The sequence below is a fragment of the Danio aesculapii genome, chromosome 25 (genome assembly GCF_903798145.1).
Source record: "Danio aesculapii chromosome 25, fDanAes4.1, whole genome shotgun sequence".
Taxonomy (NCBI): domain Eukaryota; kingdom Metazoa; phylum Chordata; class Actinopteri; order Cypriniformes; family Danionidae; genus Danio; species Danio aesculapii.
In genome coordinates this window covers 15,206,210-15,223,195 of record NC_079459.1, presented here as the reverse complement: position 1 = coordinate 15,223,195, position 16,986 = coordinate 15,206,210, and the positions used below count along the sequence as shown (strand labels likewise).

At 35.3% G+C, this 16,986-nt stretch overlaps 1 protein-coding gene across 1 annotated transcript in view; it reads right to left on the bottom strand.

Moving 5' to 3' along the window:
* Positions 1-16,986, bottom strand: part of prr5l (proline rich 5 like) — a 44,578-nt gene that overhangs the window by 13,207 nt on the left and 14,385 nt on the right. Inside the window, 4 exon segments of the mRNA XM_056452422.1 lie at positions 10,754-10,773; positions 10,776-10,801; positions 11,764-11,844; positions 14,251-14,398. Of these exon segments, the coding sequence (XP_056308397.1) occupies positions 10,754-10,773; positions 10,776-10,801; positions 11,764-11,844; positions 14,251-14,369 (246 nt within the window). The 5' untranslated portion in view covers positions 14,370-14,398.

Genomic DNA, 16,986 nt, shown 5'->3' with positions numbered 1-16,986 from the left:
TGAAAAGAGGAATTATAATAAAAGCTAAATATTTACATTTTAATAACTTTCAGAATCAGAATCAGAAAGAGCTTTATTACCAGGTATGTTCACACATATGAGGAATTTGTTTTCGTGACAGAGCTTCTACAGTGCAACAGGATAACAGAGACAGGACAAAAAACAGATAATAAATATATTTTTAAAAAAGCACTTTCAAGCACTTTAATTTTGAATGTTTTTTTAATTTTTGTATTTTTGAATAAACAAATATTTTTGCTTTATTTCCTTAAAGTATTTACTTATTTATATTTTCATATTTAAGTGTTTCATTTTCCTGTTACTTGGGATATATTTGATACGTGTAAGATGATGTCACATGAGAAATGTTTATAATAATAATCATAATGTGGTCTAAAAAACTTTGAAATGTAACATACAGTAGAATATTTTGTTCATCCAGTCATGCTTTCTTTACTATATTTATAATGTTAAATTTATAACATAGAATGCAAAATGATCAAATAAATTTTATTCATATTTAGTTATTTTTCTGGAATAACTAGACTACCGGTCAAAAGTTTGGGGTCAGTAGGATTTTTAAATGTACTAAAATAAACTTTTCCTGCTCACCAAGGCTGCATTTATTTCATCAAATATACAGTACAAATTGTGCAATTGTGAAATGTTATTGCACTATAAAATAACTGTTCAAAAGTAAAATTATTTAATTTAATGATTTTAAAGAAGAAGTTTTACATTTAATAAACGGCACCTTGATGAACAGAATAATTTTCTTTAAAAAAAAAACAAACTCAAACTTTTTAACAGTAGCGTACCTTTATAAAAAATTATATCAAGAAATAAAATGTGGGTCATACAGCCCAGCTCTAATTGTCATGAATAGTTTACATTTTGATAAAGTATACAGATATGTTGAAGTACTCTATACTTTACTAAAACTGCAATGAAAATGAACTATCAAAAAACGTACATTAAAATGAATTAAAATTAAAATGAACTTAAATTAAACACTTTATCCAAAATCTAAGCACTTTTCAAGCCTAGATGAAAATATAGGCTTTTAAAAGTTAAGCATTTTTGAGGATATATATCCTGTTTGCACCCAGCAGACATGTGATTCTCGAAGAAGACCTAATTGAATATATAAAATGGCTAATTTTGTCAAACGGTGAGAAGTTTGCATTCTTGCACCAATAAAAGGATGATCATGAAATATTGTGCTGTTAACTCCCATAGGCGACTATTAAAATACATGTTTACTTTTTTTAATGTTTAAACATTAGGGTATATGTAGAAAAAAAAAAAACGCCCATTTTTACCTATTTTCATATCACCTAAACCCCCCAGCCCCTGTAATTCGCACCCTGTGCATAACCATGAATCAAGCAGAGGTGATTCTTAGTTTGACTAGTTTGACGGTGATCGTCTACTCTTCCCTGTTGATCACCCCTGACCTACTTTGTGCTGAATCTGAATTTCACAATCTGAATTTCTGGTTTTGAATTTTAGAATATTCAATTTGATGCTTCGAATTTTCTCACCTTGAAAACTCAAAACTGTATTTTTAAAAACCTAATATCTACAATCTATGAATTCAGAATGGAAGTTTGAAAATACGTCTTTAAAAATCTGACTTAAAAAACTTGTTTTAAATTTTTAAAAAGTTGTCTTAAATTTCAGATGTTAGGAAAGTTAGGAAAATCAAATTCAAGTAAAAAATTTTTAATAGCATATAATATTCAGTTTTATTAAATTACAATTGTTAATAACTCAAATTAGCTCAATTTCAAATTCAGATTGTTTTGGTATATTATTAGCTTCATACACTGGAAGCTGTGACAAAAACAAAATGTTTTTTTTTAAAAGGGGAGGAGGTACTCTATGTCCCACCCTGTCTTCCTGTTTCAGTCAAACATCAAAGAAATATGCACATTTCAAAGCACTTCATGAGACGTTTAAGGCTCAGTGATTTTCATACAGCTCTTTGTGTTCAGACACAAGAAGCTCCACATTCATCTTGCATCAATGCATCTTTTTTTAGGAATGTGTGTTCACCTTGTCTGTTTTGCACCACCAAGTAGTGCTTTACTGTAACTTCAGCAGCTCAAGACACGTGAACAAAAGCAGCAGTCAACCACTTTAAACGCAGAGTGTCAAACCAAAAAAGAAAGCTTTTTAGGTGTTGGTGTGCACCCTCACAATGGCAGTAGTGTAACTAGTTATGGTAATTAAATCATTTTTCCACTGAAAAAGTATAGTACTTTTCATTTTAGGTCATTTAATTACCATTACTTTATTATATTCGGCTTAAATACTGTACATAAATGTAATATCAATTGTCTTATTAATCAATTCAGAAAAGTATATTTTGCAGTATAATTCTATTTTTCAAATAATGAGGAACATTTACAAAGATAATTAAAGATGCTTGGGAAAATTAGTTCACAGAAATACAAAAAATAGTTCATGACCATATAAGGTGAAACTGCAGAAAAATGTATTTACATATTTATTGGCCACTTTATTAGGTACACCGTACTAGTACCAGGTTGGACCCCCTTTTGCCTTTAGAACTGCCTTAATCCTTTGTGGCGTAGATTCAACAAGGTACTGAAAATGTTCCTCAGAGATTTTGGTCCATATTGACATGATAGCACCACGCAGTTGCTGCAGATTTGTCAGCTGCACATCCATGATGCGAATCTCCCGTTAAACCAAATCCCAAAGGTGCTCTACTGGATTGATCTCTGGGGCCTCATGTATCAACGCTGCGTACGCCAGATTTCACGCTCACGTTTGGATTTACTAACGATGAAATGAATGTGGGAATGTGCGTTAGTCCACGCCAACTTCATGTCTGGCGTACGTGCATTTCTTGTGTGTGTTTTTTTTTATTTCCATTGGCGACTCCTAGAGGCAATTATGTTAAATTGCGCACTACAAAGTATCTTTGAGCCGTGCAATGGCAGCTGTATGGGGATCATCCGCATGTCTAGCAGGTATATAAGATTTCCACACCATGCAGTTGACCAGCTAAACATTAAAGTGCAATTTGCAGCAATCGCTGGTTTTCCCAATGTAATCGGAGCGATCGACTGCACGCACATTGCTATAAAGGCACCATCTGAAGACGAATTTGCATACGTGAATCAGAAACATTTCCATTTAATAAATGTGCAAATAAAACATGATGCTCAAATGCGCTTAACATAATACACACACTTATTAATGATTCCTACTTGTCTTCCTCGTGATGAGGAATAGGCAAAATCTGATATGTAGTGGGGGAAAAAGAAGAATGAGTTCATCAGACGCTGGATTCGAACCGAGTTCATGCTCGAACGTGTCAAAACATGTTGCCATGCATGCGCTTTACAAGCTATGCCACTCACTCTGTTAAAGACATTACAAAATTTTACACCGGACCATTTCTTTTTTAATTCATTCACAGTGCGATGTTCACACCCCACTGCGTTAACCAGCTAAACTCTCCCACTCTATTTTTTCTTTTGTTAGTAATTCCGGAGGACAAACTTGCAAATAACACCGTTTTTCTCCGGTCTACCTCCGAAAAGAGCACCTCCAATTCACATTCTGTTCAAAGTTTCTCTTTTTGCTTGCTTTTTCGTTTGGTTTTGCCAAAGTAGAGTCATTAGCATATTCATATGGGGGAGAAGGCAGGGAGGGGTTTCGCGCTCGTGCACGTGCGCTCAGTTTTACGTTAATTCAGATGTATATTGGGACACCGCGTACGCAGTGTTTCATACATCTGAATTTTTTACTGCGTACGCAGATTTACAGCTTTGTCCGTATGCAATGTTTTAGTATGATTTCAACGCAAGTCTTCATACATGAGGCCCCTGGTGACTGTGGAGGCCATTTGAGTACAGTGAACTCATTGTCATGTCCAAGCAATCAGTCTGAGATGATTCACGCTTTATAACATGGTGCATTATCCTGCATTATCCATTAGAAGATGGGTACACTGTGGTCATAAAGAGATGGATATGGTCAGCAACAATACTCAGGTAGGCTGTAGCGCTGACATGATGCTCAATTGGTACTAATGGGCCCAAAGTATGCACTTCCACCACCAGCCTGAACCGTCAAGGCAGGATGGATCCGTGTTTTCATGTTGTTGACAAATTCTGACCCTACCATCCAAATGTCACAGCAGAAATCGAGACACATCAGAGCAGGCAATGTTGTTCCAGTCTTTTATTGTCTCAGTTTCCTGTTCTTAGATGACAGGAGTGGCATTGGTGTGGTCTTCTGCTGCTGAATCGTATCCGCCTCAAGGTTGGATGTGTTGTGTGTTCACTTCAGAGATGCTCTTCTGCATACCTCGGTTGTAACGAGTGGTTATTTAAGTTACTGCTGCCTTTCTGTCAGACCAGTATGACCTCTGGCATCAACAAGGAATTTGTGCCCACAGCAACAGCCCCGGATTCCACCATTTTGGAGTGAAAGCAGTCGGCTGTCCATTGGATCTTATTGATGTCGCGATGGCAAGCAGCTGCTTTGTTTTTTATTTATTTATTTAAAAAGCACATTAAAGCTGAGATACAACCTGAAAGACGACAATACAACACTTACTATCACAATCATCAGCACTTTTAATACTTTATTTTACAGACTTATAATACGCTGTTACTCTATTGGAATTTTCATTTCAAAATGGCTGCCGCGCCATCTAGTGGCTGTTTAACAGATCGCACTTGAGTGTCGCCTCTTGGTGATTCTATGCTCTTTGACTCCAGTTAAAATTTTACAAATTACATTTCTATAGTCCATTAATTGAGATTTATGTGGATTTTAAGTATTGAAATAGCTTTTTTAGACAAATTTATTATAAAATTAATTCAAATACAATATTAATGATATCTTTTTTTAACTAACTTACCCAATACTGATTGATACCCTTTGTTTAGTCATGATGCGATAAGCACGAGCAATATTTGTGCTCGTGTGCATGGGTCTTTACAGGCAAAAAAAAAAAAAAAACATACAGACAAAACAAACAAAAACATGTCCATGTGGCTCCTATTGATAGAAACGAAGTAAAACACTTTGCAAGAAACTGAACATTTTAAGTTTAATCCACAGATAAGCATTTCTGAGCATTTTCATGACAGTGTATTTGAACAAAACAGATTAAACAGATATATTTATTAAAATAATATTTTAGTCACCAAACATATTTAGAAATTGAAAGATAATACAATTAAATTCAAGCAAAATATTGCAAAGAAAAAAAAATACAACCTGCAAAATTTCAACAAAATTTTTCTTTTTTTTTGCTTGTCTTGATTTTTCTTCTTTTTAAATTTGCATTTAATATTTTTCTGTAATATATAAATATAAATTAGGGTGTGCTAGTTTTTGGACTGTTATCGTAAGTTATTTTGTTAGATAAGCTCCAGATTTGGCTTCAGTTCTGACTAATCTAATGTATATGCACAAATATAATATTGTATAGCTTCCTATTAAAAATATGAATTTAAAAGATAGATTTGTGAGGGGTGTACTTGTATATGCTGAGCACTGTAAATGCCATTTCTTAAAGTGTCATTTTGATGTAATAAGCAAGAATAAAATACATTTTATTTCAGTTAACAATAACAGAATATTAAGATTTAATCTTACCCAGACTTTAAATCTAAAAACATGAAAATCCCCATAAAATATGTGAAGATATTTAGAATCGGAAATTAGTATAAAAAACAAAAGTAATTTTAACATTTATAGAGTGAAGACTTTTTATGTTCATCACTTAAGGATGTGATGTGGGGGGAAAAGAAAGAAAGAAAGAAAGAAGAAAAGAATAGAAAGAAAAGTTAAAGACCAAATTTTACATAATTCAAAGAATATTGTGAGATTTAATTGTGAGAAAGTCCAATTTTTAAAGAAATTCAGTGAAAGGTGTGAGATAAAAAAAAATTTTGTGAAAAAAATAAAAAAAGAAGATAATCCAGTTGCGTAATAAACCCGGTATTGCACATCACCAATATTTCCGGCTTTATATGAATTGCTTTTTTTGTCACTTTGGATAAAAATAAGTTTGCTAAATAAGTAACTTTAACTATAATGTAAACATTAAGATACAGTTCAACTGGAATGTCACAAAAAACGTTAAGTTCTGTCTAAAGTTAATCAAAATGAATGCAGTAAACAATAAATTGCGGGTAAAACACTTTAAACAGGTTTCCAAATTAAGTAACACACTTCAACATAAGATTTAATATAAATGGTTATAAAATGAGCAATAAATTCACGAAAACAAATGAAAGTCATAAATTCTGCATTTGAGTTGAATTATAAATAATGTATTTGAGTGGAGTTTTTTTCAAAAATTAAATTAACTGACAAATAAATGTTATCTTCTTTTTTTATTTTAGGTCTGGTATTTGTGGATGTTTTGTGGTTTCCTACAAGTGTCATTTCTTCCTGTGCATGTGTGGGTTTTAAAACCATTTTACCATCAAGACACACCCAAATCTGCAAATAGATAGAGTCCACCCACCATCTACATATAAGCCTCTCAGACAGAGCTGAATAAACATGACACTCTCTCTCTCCAACCAATCACATTATAATGCATTATAAAGCACTCTAATCAACCCGTTGTATGACTGTGATTGTGAGCAGGACAGGTACAGGTTTGCTTCAGTTGGTTTTGTTGTGACTACAACCTAATCATGCTTATAAACATGATAACATGCCGTGGGCAGACTGAGATTGTTTCCATCCTATCCAAACGTTCATGTTGAGGAAGTTTAATGCTTAAACAAACCCACATTCCTGCAAATCTGATAATCCTAACCATACACTGGCATTATATTTTAAATTAAGAATGACAAAAAAGTGCTGAATTAAAGTCTGACTATTCTCATCTATATTAGGCCTGTTATATTATTGCATGTGACATGTAGGCAGCATTTGAATGAAGCTTGAATAATTGCTTTAATGACTGGTCTAGGTACACTGGTTATTCTCAATGTATATCAACAACAATAATAAAAGAAATCATATAAAACACTAGTTTTTGTATTCATTTAAATAATATGAAACATAACAACCACATTTGCTATTGTCCATTTGCTATTTCATATATACATACATACATATTAGGGGTTGCACTGACTTTAATGCTCTGCCGTGACACTTTTTGATTGACGTCGACTAGTCGCGCTGAGCAAATCACATGGTTTGACCTGAACTACAAGGCAGCTTTACAAATGAAGGGGGTTCACTGAATGAAACTGCCCTCGGATTACTTAAAGTCATTTTTTAAATGTTATTTTCTTATGTCAGGGTCAAAGATTTACGACATGCCAGTTAGTTCGCTCCATGCAAATACCCTAGAACAGATGCTAACCAATCACGTTTTTGCAACCCTGGAAAACTAATGTGATTGGCTGTTGTCCTCTCTGAAGCATAGATGCTGTGACATATTCTGTGAATGAACCGTGAAGTGCACAGTCACTGCAAACATCACAGTATGTGCAAATATCATCTCCAGTGAACGCGGTGAAGATGTGCTGCGAGAAAATTTCTGATAGGCAAGATGAGTCAGTAACTGTGAAAAAAGCCCAACTTAAGAGGGATTTTGAGCAGCTTTCTTGCGAGCATCATCGTATCGATAAAATATGCGTCTGAGCAAGTCTTTGACAGTGTAATATGGCAGCCTTTTTCTTTGTGCATTGTGTTGCTATGAAATAACTTCACATGAATCTGTGCGCTGATGACGTATGCTTTACTTCTACACTAAAATATCACTAAGTAGTAGATGCAATGTTGAATGTGTTGACTGTATTTATTTAGTGGTAAAATTAGCCCGGGTGCTAATGTCGCATTAGTAATGAAATGAAAGTGTTGACAATGCATTTGTTTTGCAAGTCAAAGCATTGATTGGTCAATGAGCCATTGGTAATGTTGCATTATTTTTGCAACATGTTATGATCTGTCAAACAGCATGTCTATATTTCCTGCAAATAAATCACAAATTGTGGCATGTTGCAAAACATTTGCATCTTATGTTTTATTGATGACGTCACCAGCGACTAGTCGACTCAATTTTGATAACGTAAAAGTCAACTTCCAATAATCTTAAAGGTTACCTATGGTAAAAAATCTACTTTTCAAGCTGTTTGGACAGCCATATGTGCATGTATGGTGTATAGACTGTCATATTTGGGTGATATAAGCACACCCAGTGCTTTTTTTTTTTCAATTTAACAACATAAAAAACGGTGGACCAATTGGAGCGGTTTTCAAACCGACCGCAACTTTACGTAGGAGTGCGGTCCCCCTGCCCACCAATATTGATTGACAGGCGCGTCATCATATCCTCAGTTTGTTGATTCACATCCGCCATTTTCAGCGTGAGTCAAAGCGATATCACTAAAGGAACACCCTTGCTCTATTTTTAGATGCAAGGCTCATTGGGCTCAACACAAGTGCAATATTCTCCACATTATTGTATCTTTAGGTAGGTTTGCAAACACACTCGGCACTTGAAACTAGCACACAGTTGGCTGTAAAACTGTACAAAGACACAAATGATTTTGTACTCTCTGCTTGGTCTGTGTCAGAGTCGTACATGTACGACTGAATGCTAAACCTCTCACTCCAGCTCGTTCTCGCAGTCTGCCTGTCAGACTCTGTTGCAAACGCAGAGCGGGTGAGCTCATGGCCCCACCCCCTTGTTACGTTGGCAGGAAGCCGAAACTAATTTACATGTGAAGCAACACACCCATAAATCAGCGAACTGTGGACACGCCCCCAACATGACACTTTTTAAGACATTATAATAAAAAAATCTGAATTGTTTTTAACTGAACCTAAACTGGCACACTCAGAAGAACCATCATATTAATATTAAATCTTAAAAAAGAGGTAAACTATGTGCCCTTTAAGTCATTCAACCAAATCTTAATATATATATTAGAGATGCTCCGATCAAGACTTTTGCAGCAGATACCGAGTACCGAATCCTTGTCATGGTGATTGGCCGATACTGCGTACAGATTCTGAAGCTTTAAGATTTACAATGCCTAAAGCACATTTTCCCTCTAAGTATGAACCTTAAGTCGAGATCTCTCCTTACCTAAGAGAATAAATGAAGGATGCTGCATATAAACCCTTAAACACGTCTCTAATAACCATTTAGTGTGGACTTATAATAGTCAGAAGCAGGTTTACAGAAAATATTGGATAAAACGTTTAAAAAATAGAAGGAAATGACTAAAATGACAATTTGGAAACATTAAAATGATGAAAGAAGTATTCAACATGTCTCAATGAAGAAAAAGTTTGGATTTATTTGATGCATAAGAAATTAAAATGCACACCTTAATACATTACTTCTTTACTAAAAGGAAATAGACCTATAAACTACTTTTTATTGCAATAACTAGGCCTATATTAGAAAAACTTATTCTATTAAGTAAGTAAAAAATATTTATTTCATTAATAGTTCCAGTCAGGTTTTAGTGTACTTTGGCTCTATGATCGCAGCTCTGGACAGTCACAGCAGCTCGGTGAGAGAGCGGGGATTTTCCTTACAGCACTACTCATTTAACCTAACAAATATAAAGATTAGAACATCACTGTGCCTCTCGCGATCTGTTCTCTTGCTCATTCACTTTCGTCGCCATGATTTCTATGGTATTTTATCTAGTTTGCGGGCATCACATTGCCACTATAAAGAGACCTATTTGGGAAAATTGCACAGCTTCCAGGAGATGCTATATGGTTGAATGAGACACTAGATAGCGACGATCGCTCTGCTCGCGTCACAGCAGCTCAAAACACTGGACATACAATGGCTGCACTTGCAACAAAGAGATTATCACTTGCGCAAGTCATGGTAATAGAATGTATAAATTGTATATTTTAGCTGCTTTGACATGAGCAGTGATCATGCCCACACGCATCATTTACCTCTGCACATGTTGTAGCACTGCTGATGTGCACACGTGCATCTTCCTCTGTGTGTAAACTCGTAAACAAACACTTGCGATTGGTTCATGCGATCGGCAAGACTGACGAGTACCAATCTCCGGAGCATCCCTAATATATATATATATATATATATATATATATATATATATACATATACAAACAGTTGAAGTCAGAATTATTAGCCCCCCTTTTTATCTTTTTCTTTTTTTTAATAATCTCCAAATGATGTTTAACAGAGCAAGAAAATATTCACAGTGTCTGATAATATTTTTTCTTCTGGAGAAAGTCTTATTTGTTTTATTTCAGCTAGAATAAAAGCAGTTTTTAAATTTTTAAACACCATTTTAAGGTCAAAATAATTAGCCCCTTTAAGCTATATATTTTTTGATAGTCTACAGAACAAACCATCGTTATACAATAAATTGCCTAATTACCCTAACCAGCCTATCTAATTAACCTAGTTAAGCCTTTAGATGTCACTTTAAGCTTTATAGAAGTGTCTTGAAAATATCTAGTCAAATATTATTTACTGTCATCATGGCAAAGATAAAATAAATCAGTTATTAGAAATGAGTTATTAAAACTATTATGTTTAGAAATGTGTTAAAAAAAATCTTCTCTCTGTTAAACAGAAATTGGGGAAAAAATAATTGAGGGGGGCTAATAATTGTGACTTCAACTGTATGTATGTATATATAGACAAAAAATCATTAACCCTAATTTATTTATTTTCGTTATTCATTTCATTTTCTATTCACTACAAAAACAAATGTAAAACCTTTACCTGAAAGTATTCAGTGATAATGATCCCAGCTCAGTCCTCAAAAGCCACCTATTAAAACAGTTCAATAGCTTAAGTATATTTTCACACACACGCACGCACGCACGCACGCACGCACGCACGCACGCACACACACACACACACACACACACACACACACACACACACACACACACTATAAAAAGTGAATAGTTGATTTTACTTACATTAAAAAAAGTGAGTTAACCCGTTTCTTAATATTAATATTACTAAGTAAATTAGCTACATGCACAATTATAAAAATTAGGTCAACTTAACAGTTCCAAGTTACAATGGATTAATTTACTTTTTAAAGAGAAGTAACTAATTGCTTTTTAGTGTAAATAAGTAATGCTTGCTGTATAAAACTCACCACCACAATGAGAGGGCATTGTGGGTGGCTGCTAAACATTGATGATGGTTTTTATTGTATTTCTATGTGGTTGCTGGTGTATTCTAAGTAACTGGATCAGAAGTCAAAGTGGTGATTTGAGATCACGAACATGGCTTTGTCTTACTTAATACTTTCATTTGAAGTGTTTGTTAATGACAAGATAATGTTCGTTCAAGCTGTGAAAATGTTAACTATATATTATTAATTCACACTTTTATTTGAATTCTACATGATGATTATTGAGTTAATAAATCATTTTTTTCTTGAAATGATTGACAATGCTTAAACCATATGAAATGCATTAATACTTATGATTTATCAGAGGGAATTCATTTGTACAACAGACAAAAAACTAGGAGAATGGATTTAAAAATGTTGAATGAGTAAATAATGCCATAAATAGATGTAGTTGTTCTGAAATGTCCTCAAAATACATTTATGTGTTAATAATTCACATTATTTATTCAAAAATATATGTAAAGACTTTTCAAGATGTGCACATTCACATATTCTCAATGTGTACAGAATAACTGTATTAGTTTTTACTTGATGTTTACGCTACATGACAATTTGGTTGTGATTATCTTTATTAATTCCTTACCTTATACTTTCATTTAAGGTGTAAAGCTCATTGGGCTGAAGTCCTCCACCTTCAAACACTTTAATAACAGCTGTCTGAACACTGCAAAACAGCAAAGTTGCAGGAAATCAGATTGAATTTAAATGGTCTGACTGCTGATTTGCAATCTAAGGAAATTTTATGCAAACATCCCCTTGTAAAATGATGTCAGCATCAAGCAATGTCACCTGTTGTTTGGGGAAATTCTCTCTATGCTCAGCATTTTTGTCTGCTTGCCAGTAAACTTTCACTGCCCGCCAACCAAAAGACCATGTTTGACTAACATCCTGCTGTATATTTCCTGAGAGAGGGGCAACAGAGGTCCCGTTTCCACGAGGAAGCAGTAGAGGCAAAGACTGCTGTTTGCTTCCTTCTTGAATGCCTTAAAAACGTGCGTCTCTAAGGGGTTTTCCCCCAAAAGACTAAAAATATGGCAGGCGATGTGCAAAGTCATATGTGTAAAAAAGGTTCCACTTTTGATTCAGAGGTACAGTGACTGTAAATTTAGCAATTTCCAGCTCAAAGCTTGCTGAATGCAAATTTCAAGTCTTTTTTATTGTGTATATCAATTTAAGGGGATAGTTCACCCTAATATACATATTTTTTCTGCTCATTTAATTGTACAGACCTATTACTTTATTCTATAACACTAATTTTAATACAATTTCATGCATTTGTACAATTATTGATGTGGTGGCCTCAATACATCAGAATGTTATTCACTTTTTATTTATATTCTTGAAATCAGAAACCTCCACTTAATAAAACAAGACATATCTCCTAAACAAAGTATTTATTAACCCTTTAACACGTTTCATAAGTTTTAAAGACGCCCTTGTGTGAGTATCGATGGTGACACAGCAGTTCAGTGATTTATACTTTTTTTTTTTGGTGTTTTTTTTACTATTTTCTGCAAATATTGACAAACAGTCTTATTATATTGTAAAAAAATGTTGGTTCTCAAATACGTGTCAGAAGTTGTTTATTGTCCTTTAAACAGCTTAATAGTGATCATATTATTTGATGACAGCTGATGGACGTCGACACGAAGCTGATGGACGAAGTCTGCGCTGGGGCAGAAAAAAAAGATCACAATATAATGTTTCATATCATTCGATATTAATAATGTTGACAATATATTTAGGAATATTATTATTTAACCAGCTTATTTTAATTTACCAACATTACTGAGGCAAATAGTTTTAATAGTCAAAAACAAAAATATTTCAACAAAATATCGGATCTCTTCATAAGAAAATGAATATAAGTGTTAAAGCAACTCTTAAACTTGATAGATAAAATGTTACAAAGTGTGTGCAATGGTTAAGTTAGATCAACATCTGTAAGGTGTCAATAATAATGATACAGTAAACCTCAAACTCTGTAAACAAAACAAATTATGAGAATCAGATCTGAGCTTTCAAGTAAAAGAACCAGCCAACATTATTCAAATACATACTGCAACATTACAAAGAGTGAAGTTGAATGAATACATTACCCCAACGCTAAGAACTCTTTCAGATAGGGTGCTAGTGGCTGGGATGCACTAGTAAAAAACCCAAAAGCCACTCTGGTGACATCCTTTTTTATTTACAATCTCCTCACTGCTGCTATACAGCACTCATTTTCGCATGTGTTGTTATTCTGACTTGAAGTGACAAGCGCGAGTGCGTGCTTTGTGTTTGTCTGAGGTATTAAGCCTGCCGTTATTACTGAGATGTGTATATTCCATACAAAGTGTGAATCAGATTGGTTAGTTCTAGCACTCGGGAAATTAGGAAAAGTTCAGATGTTTTTCAACTAGGTGTACCTGGAAAATGCGCGTGCGTTATGTGCGCACCACTTGCACACCATGTGCACGACGCACCTCCACTGGAAATGACAAACTGACACCTTAATCTTATTGGCACTGCTTCCAAGGCATGCGCTCAGCAGCCTTGTTTTAATAAAACTATAGCACTTCTTACCGAAACTACATACCGAACTTTTTTATTATCGATATTGACAACGGTGTTCGGTCAATGAATACCAATATCGATTTTATCACCCAGACCTAGTATGCGCTGCTCTGGTGTGCTCACACATCTGGTGTGAATAAAATTGGAGTGATTAAATTTATTAAAAATTTATTCATAATAATTATTTTTAATGCATTCAATTTATCTTTATTTCTATAGCGCTTTTACAATGTAAACTGTGTCAAAGTAGCTTAACATAGAAGTTCAAATCAATTGCAATGGAAACTGTATTAGTCCAGTTTTCAGAGTTAAAGTTCAATTTAGTTCAGTTCAATTTAGTTCAATACTTGAACTAAAAAAAACGGGAAAATACATTTGTGTCTAGAAAAAGCACATTCTATTGTGTCTAGAAAAAGCACAAACACATCCTCAAATCTCATGGCAATTAATGAAACAATGCCTTTTCTCTCTCTCTCTCTCTCTCTCATCCTTGGGAAAAGGAAACACCCACCTGTTCCAAACACTGGCGTTGGACAGCTGCAATGTTGGCGAGCTGGCATGAAAGCGGGCCAGGTCTGACAGCACGGGCGAGCTCATGAAACGGGGTCTGGGCTTTCGTAATGACCCCATGCTTCCTTTTGAACGAGGACAGGCACGTGCTAGAACAAACACAAGAGACAGAAAGTCACGATACATGCAAAACATCCCACAAGGTACACTGAAAGAATGACGCAAAGAACGCTTGAAACCACCGCAAAAAGGCAGTTGTTTACATGCTTCATCTGTGGTGACTCATTTATATCGATGCCTGTGTCATAGCGAAAGCCACACAGAACAGCTATGATACAAACAAGCATACTTCCTTTGAGATGTAGCCTGACATTCGACTTCCTGGTGAACTTATGGCTGCAGAGGTATCTGATGATCGCAGTGAAAGCTGTTGAGCAGATGCCTGTATCAGATGCTGACACGTTCAAACCTCGTTCCTTTTGGTTTCCTACACTCAAACTCTTCCCAGAAGCCTGAGTCAAGCTGTCTTGCTCCATTGACGGCATCATAACTTGATCCCACACACAGATGACACCAGATAGCAACTGTAAACTTACATATTTATCCCAACTGCCTAATAATAGGTTCAATCTGGTCCCACACAAAACAGTGTTGGGGGGAAAATTATGTAGTGGCAACCATGAGAAAGCAAACAATGTCTTCAATTATAGGCTGCCACTGCAAAACCTATGATGGGTTGAATTGGTGTTTTATCCACCCAGGGGGAAAATGGCAATGATGTCATATTGGATGGCTATGGAAGCTTGTTTCTGTCAAAACTGCATGATGCATATTAGAAATTATGTGTAAAAAAGACAGAATTGTGAGATATAAGCTCAGAATTGAGAGATATAAACTAGGAAGTGTCACTTTTTCCTTACAGTCGCGAGATAGCATTTCACAGTTCTGACAATAAAGTGAGAATTGTATTATGTTAGCTTATGAAAAGTCAAAGTCAAGCAGCAATTCACATGAAAATAGACAGAATCCTACCACATAATATTAAAATAGTGAGATAAAAACAATTTTTTTAAAAACTTTTTTCTTTCAGAATTGCAAGTTTTTAATCTATAAAATCAGAATTGAAAGAAAAGCTATAATTGTTACAAATAAAGTTGCAATACTGCAAAAAAGTCACATTTATTGTGAGATATATATTAGGAATTCTTATTTTTTGTGCAATTAATAGAAATGAGGTAACATTGTATGACTCTAACAATACAGTGAGAATCAAACATACTTTGAGAAAATCAGTCAAGTTGAAATTTTAAGAAAAAAAGCCAAAATCATAAAATATAAAATCAAAAACTGAGAGATATAAGGTCAAAGTTCAAGTTGGAATTCTGCAAAAAAAAAGGTCAGAATTCAGGCCTGTAGCCAGAGGCGGTTTGGAAGACCCACCCCTCACTGACAAAAGTCCAGAATTTGTGCGTCATAGTTAAGAATAGAGCAATATGCTGGTGTTTAACTGCATTGGTTTAATGCACTCCTGCATTGGGCTCACACATACATTCTGCACTCTGACTACTTCAAAACTGTTGATAGGCCGTGGTGGGTATTTCTCTCTGTCTCATGCTAAACTCAATCAACCAATCGCAATAGACTGAGTCATCGGACCAATTAGCGCAGAATAGCATTGTGCTAAGGAGAGGTTTGGGAACAACTGAATCTCTGAACGAATCATATGGGAGTCGCTGGGATAATTACGTAAAAATAAATGCATATTATAAGACATTCATTCATTTATTTTCTTTTTGTCATGATTACCAGCGATCTCTAACCATCAGAGGTCGCTGGTAAGCACTCACCCTCACAATAACTTATGGACTACAAATCCGCCATTCATGGACTACATTTTCATACATGCACTCCGTTCACAAACACACATGCTTCCTCATTTTGACTGATTACATTTGCACCAGCTGAGGATTGTCAGAGACTGATTACACACACTATTTAAACCACACACACTCTCACTTCCATTGCCGAGTCTTGTTTTACTGTATAGTGACATTACAACGCGTTTCCCTTAGTCTTGTTTCTCTATGTGTTTACCCTAGCCTTGTTTATCTATTAATCCTTGTCTGCCGCCTGCCTTCCGACCTCTCGCCTGTGACTGATTATGATTTTGGACTGCCTATATACATCTGTTTGCACCTGTGTTGACCATTGCCTTCCTGACATCGAATAAACCTGCATGTGGATCCAAACCTCAGTTGTCTCTGTCACTCCCCGTGTTACAGAAGACTCGGCCATACTATGGATCCAGCGGGAATTAAAATCATGTGCCTGCGTCAGGGAGCACGGTCAATTGAGGAATATGTGGAGGACTTCATTGAACTATCACATTTAACATCAATGAGTGAGGTATGTCTAATGATATTTTTCCATGGCGGATTATCTGAGCCACTTTACTCTACGATGCCATTAAATGATCCTCACTGCACTATCATGAACTATATCGAACTGGCACTGCAACTGAGTGGGTCCCCCTTCACCGTGGGCGAGGTGGAGGAGACCCCTAAATATTTTTTTTTGGGGGGGGCAATGTACAGCAGGACCAGAGGACAACAGGGCTTGCTGTACATCCCACTGAGACATTAATGCTGGCATCACCATCTCTGCAGTCTACAGTACATCCTCCAGCTCACAAGATGGCCGCTTCCAGTCCTCTAGCTCACAAGATGGCTGCTTCTAG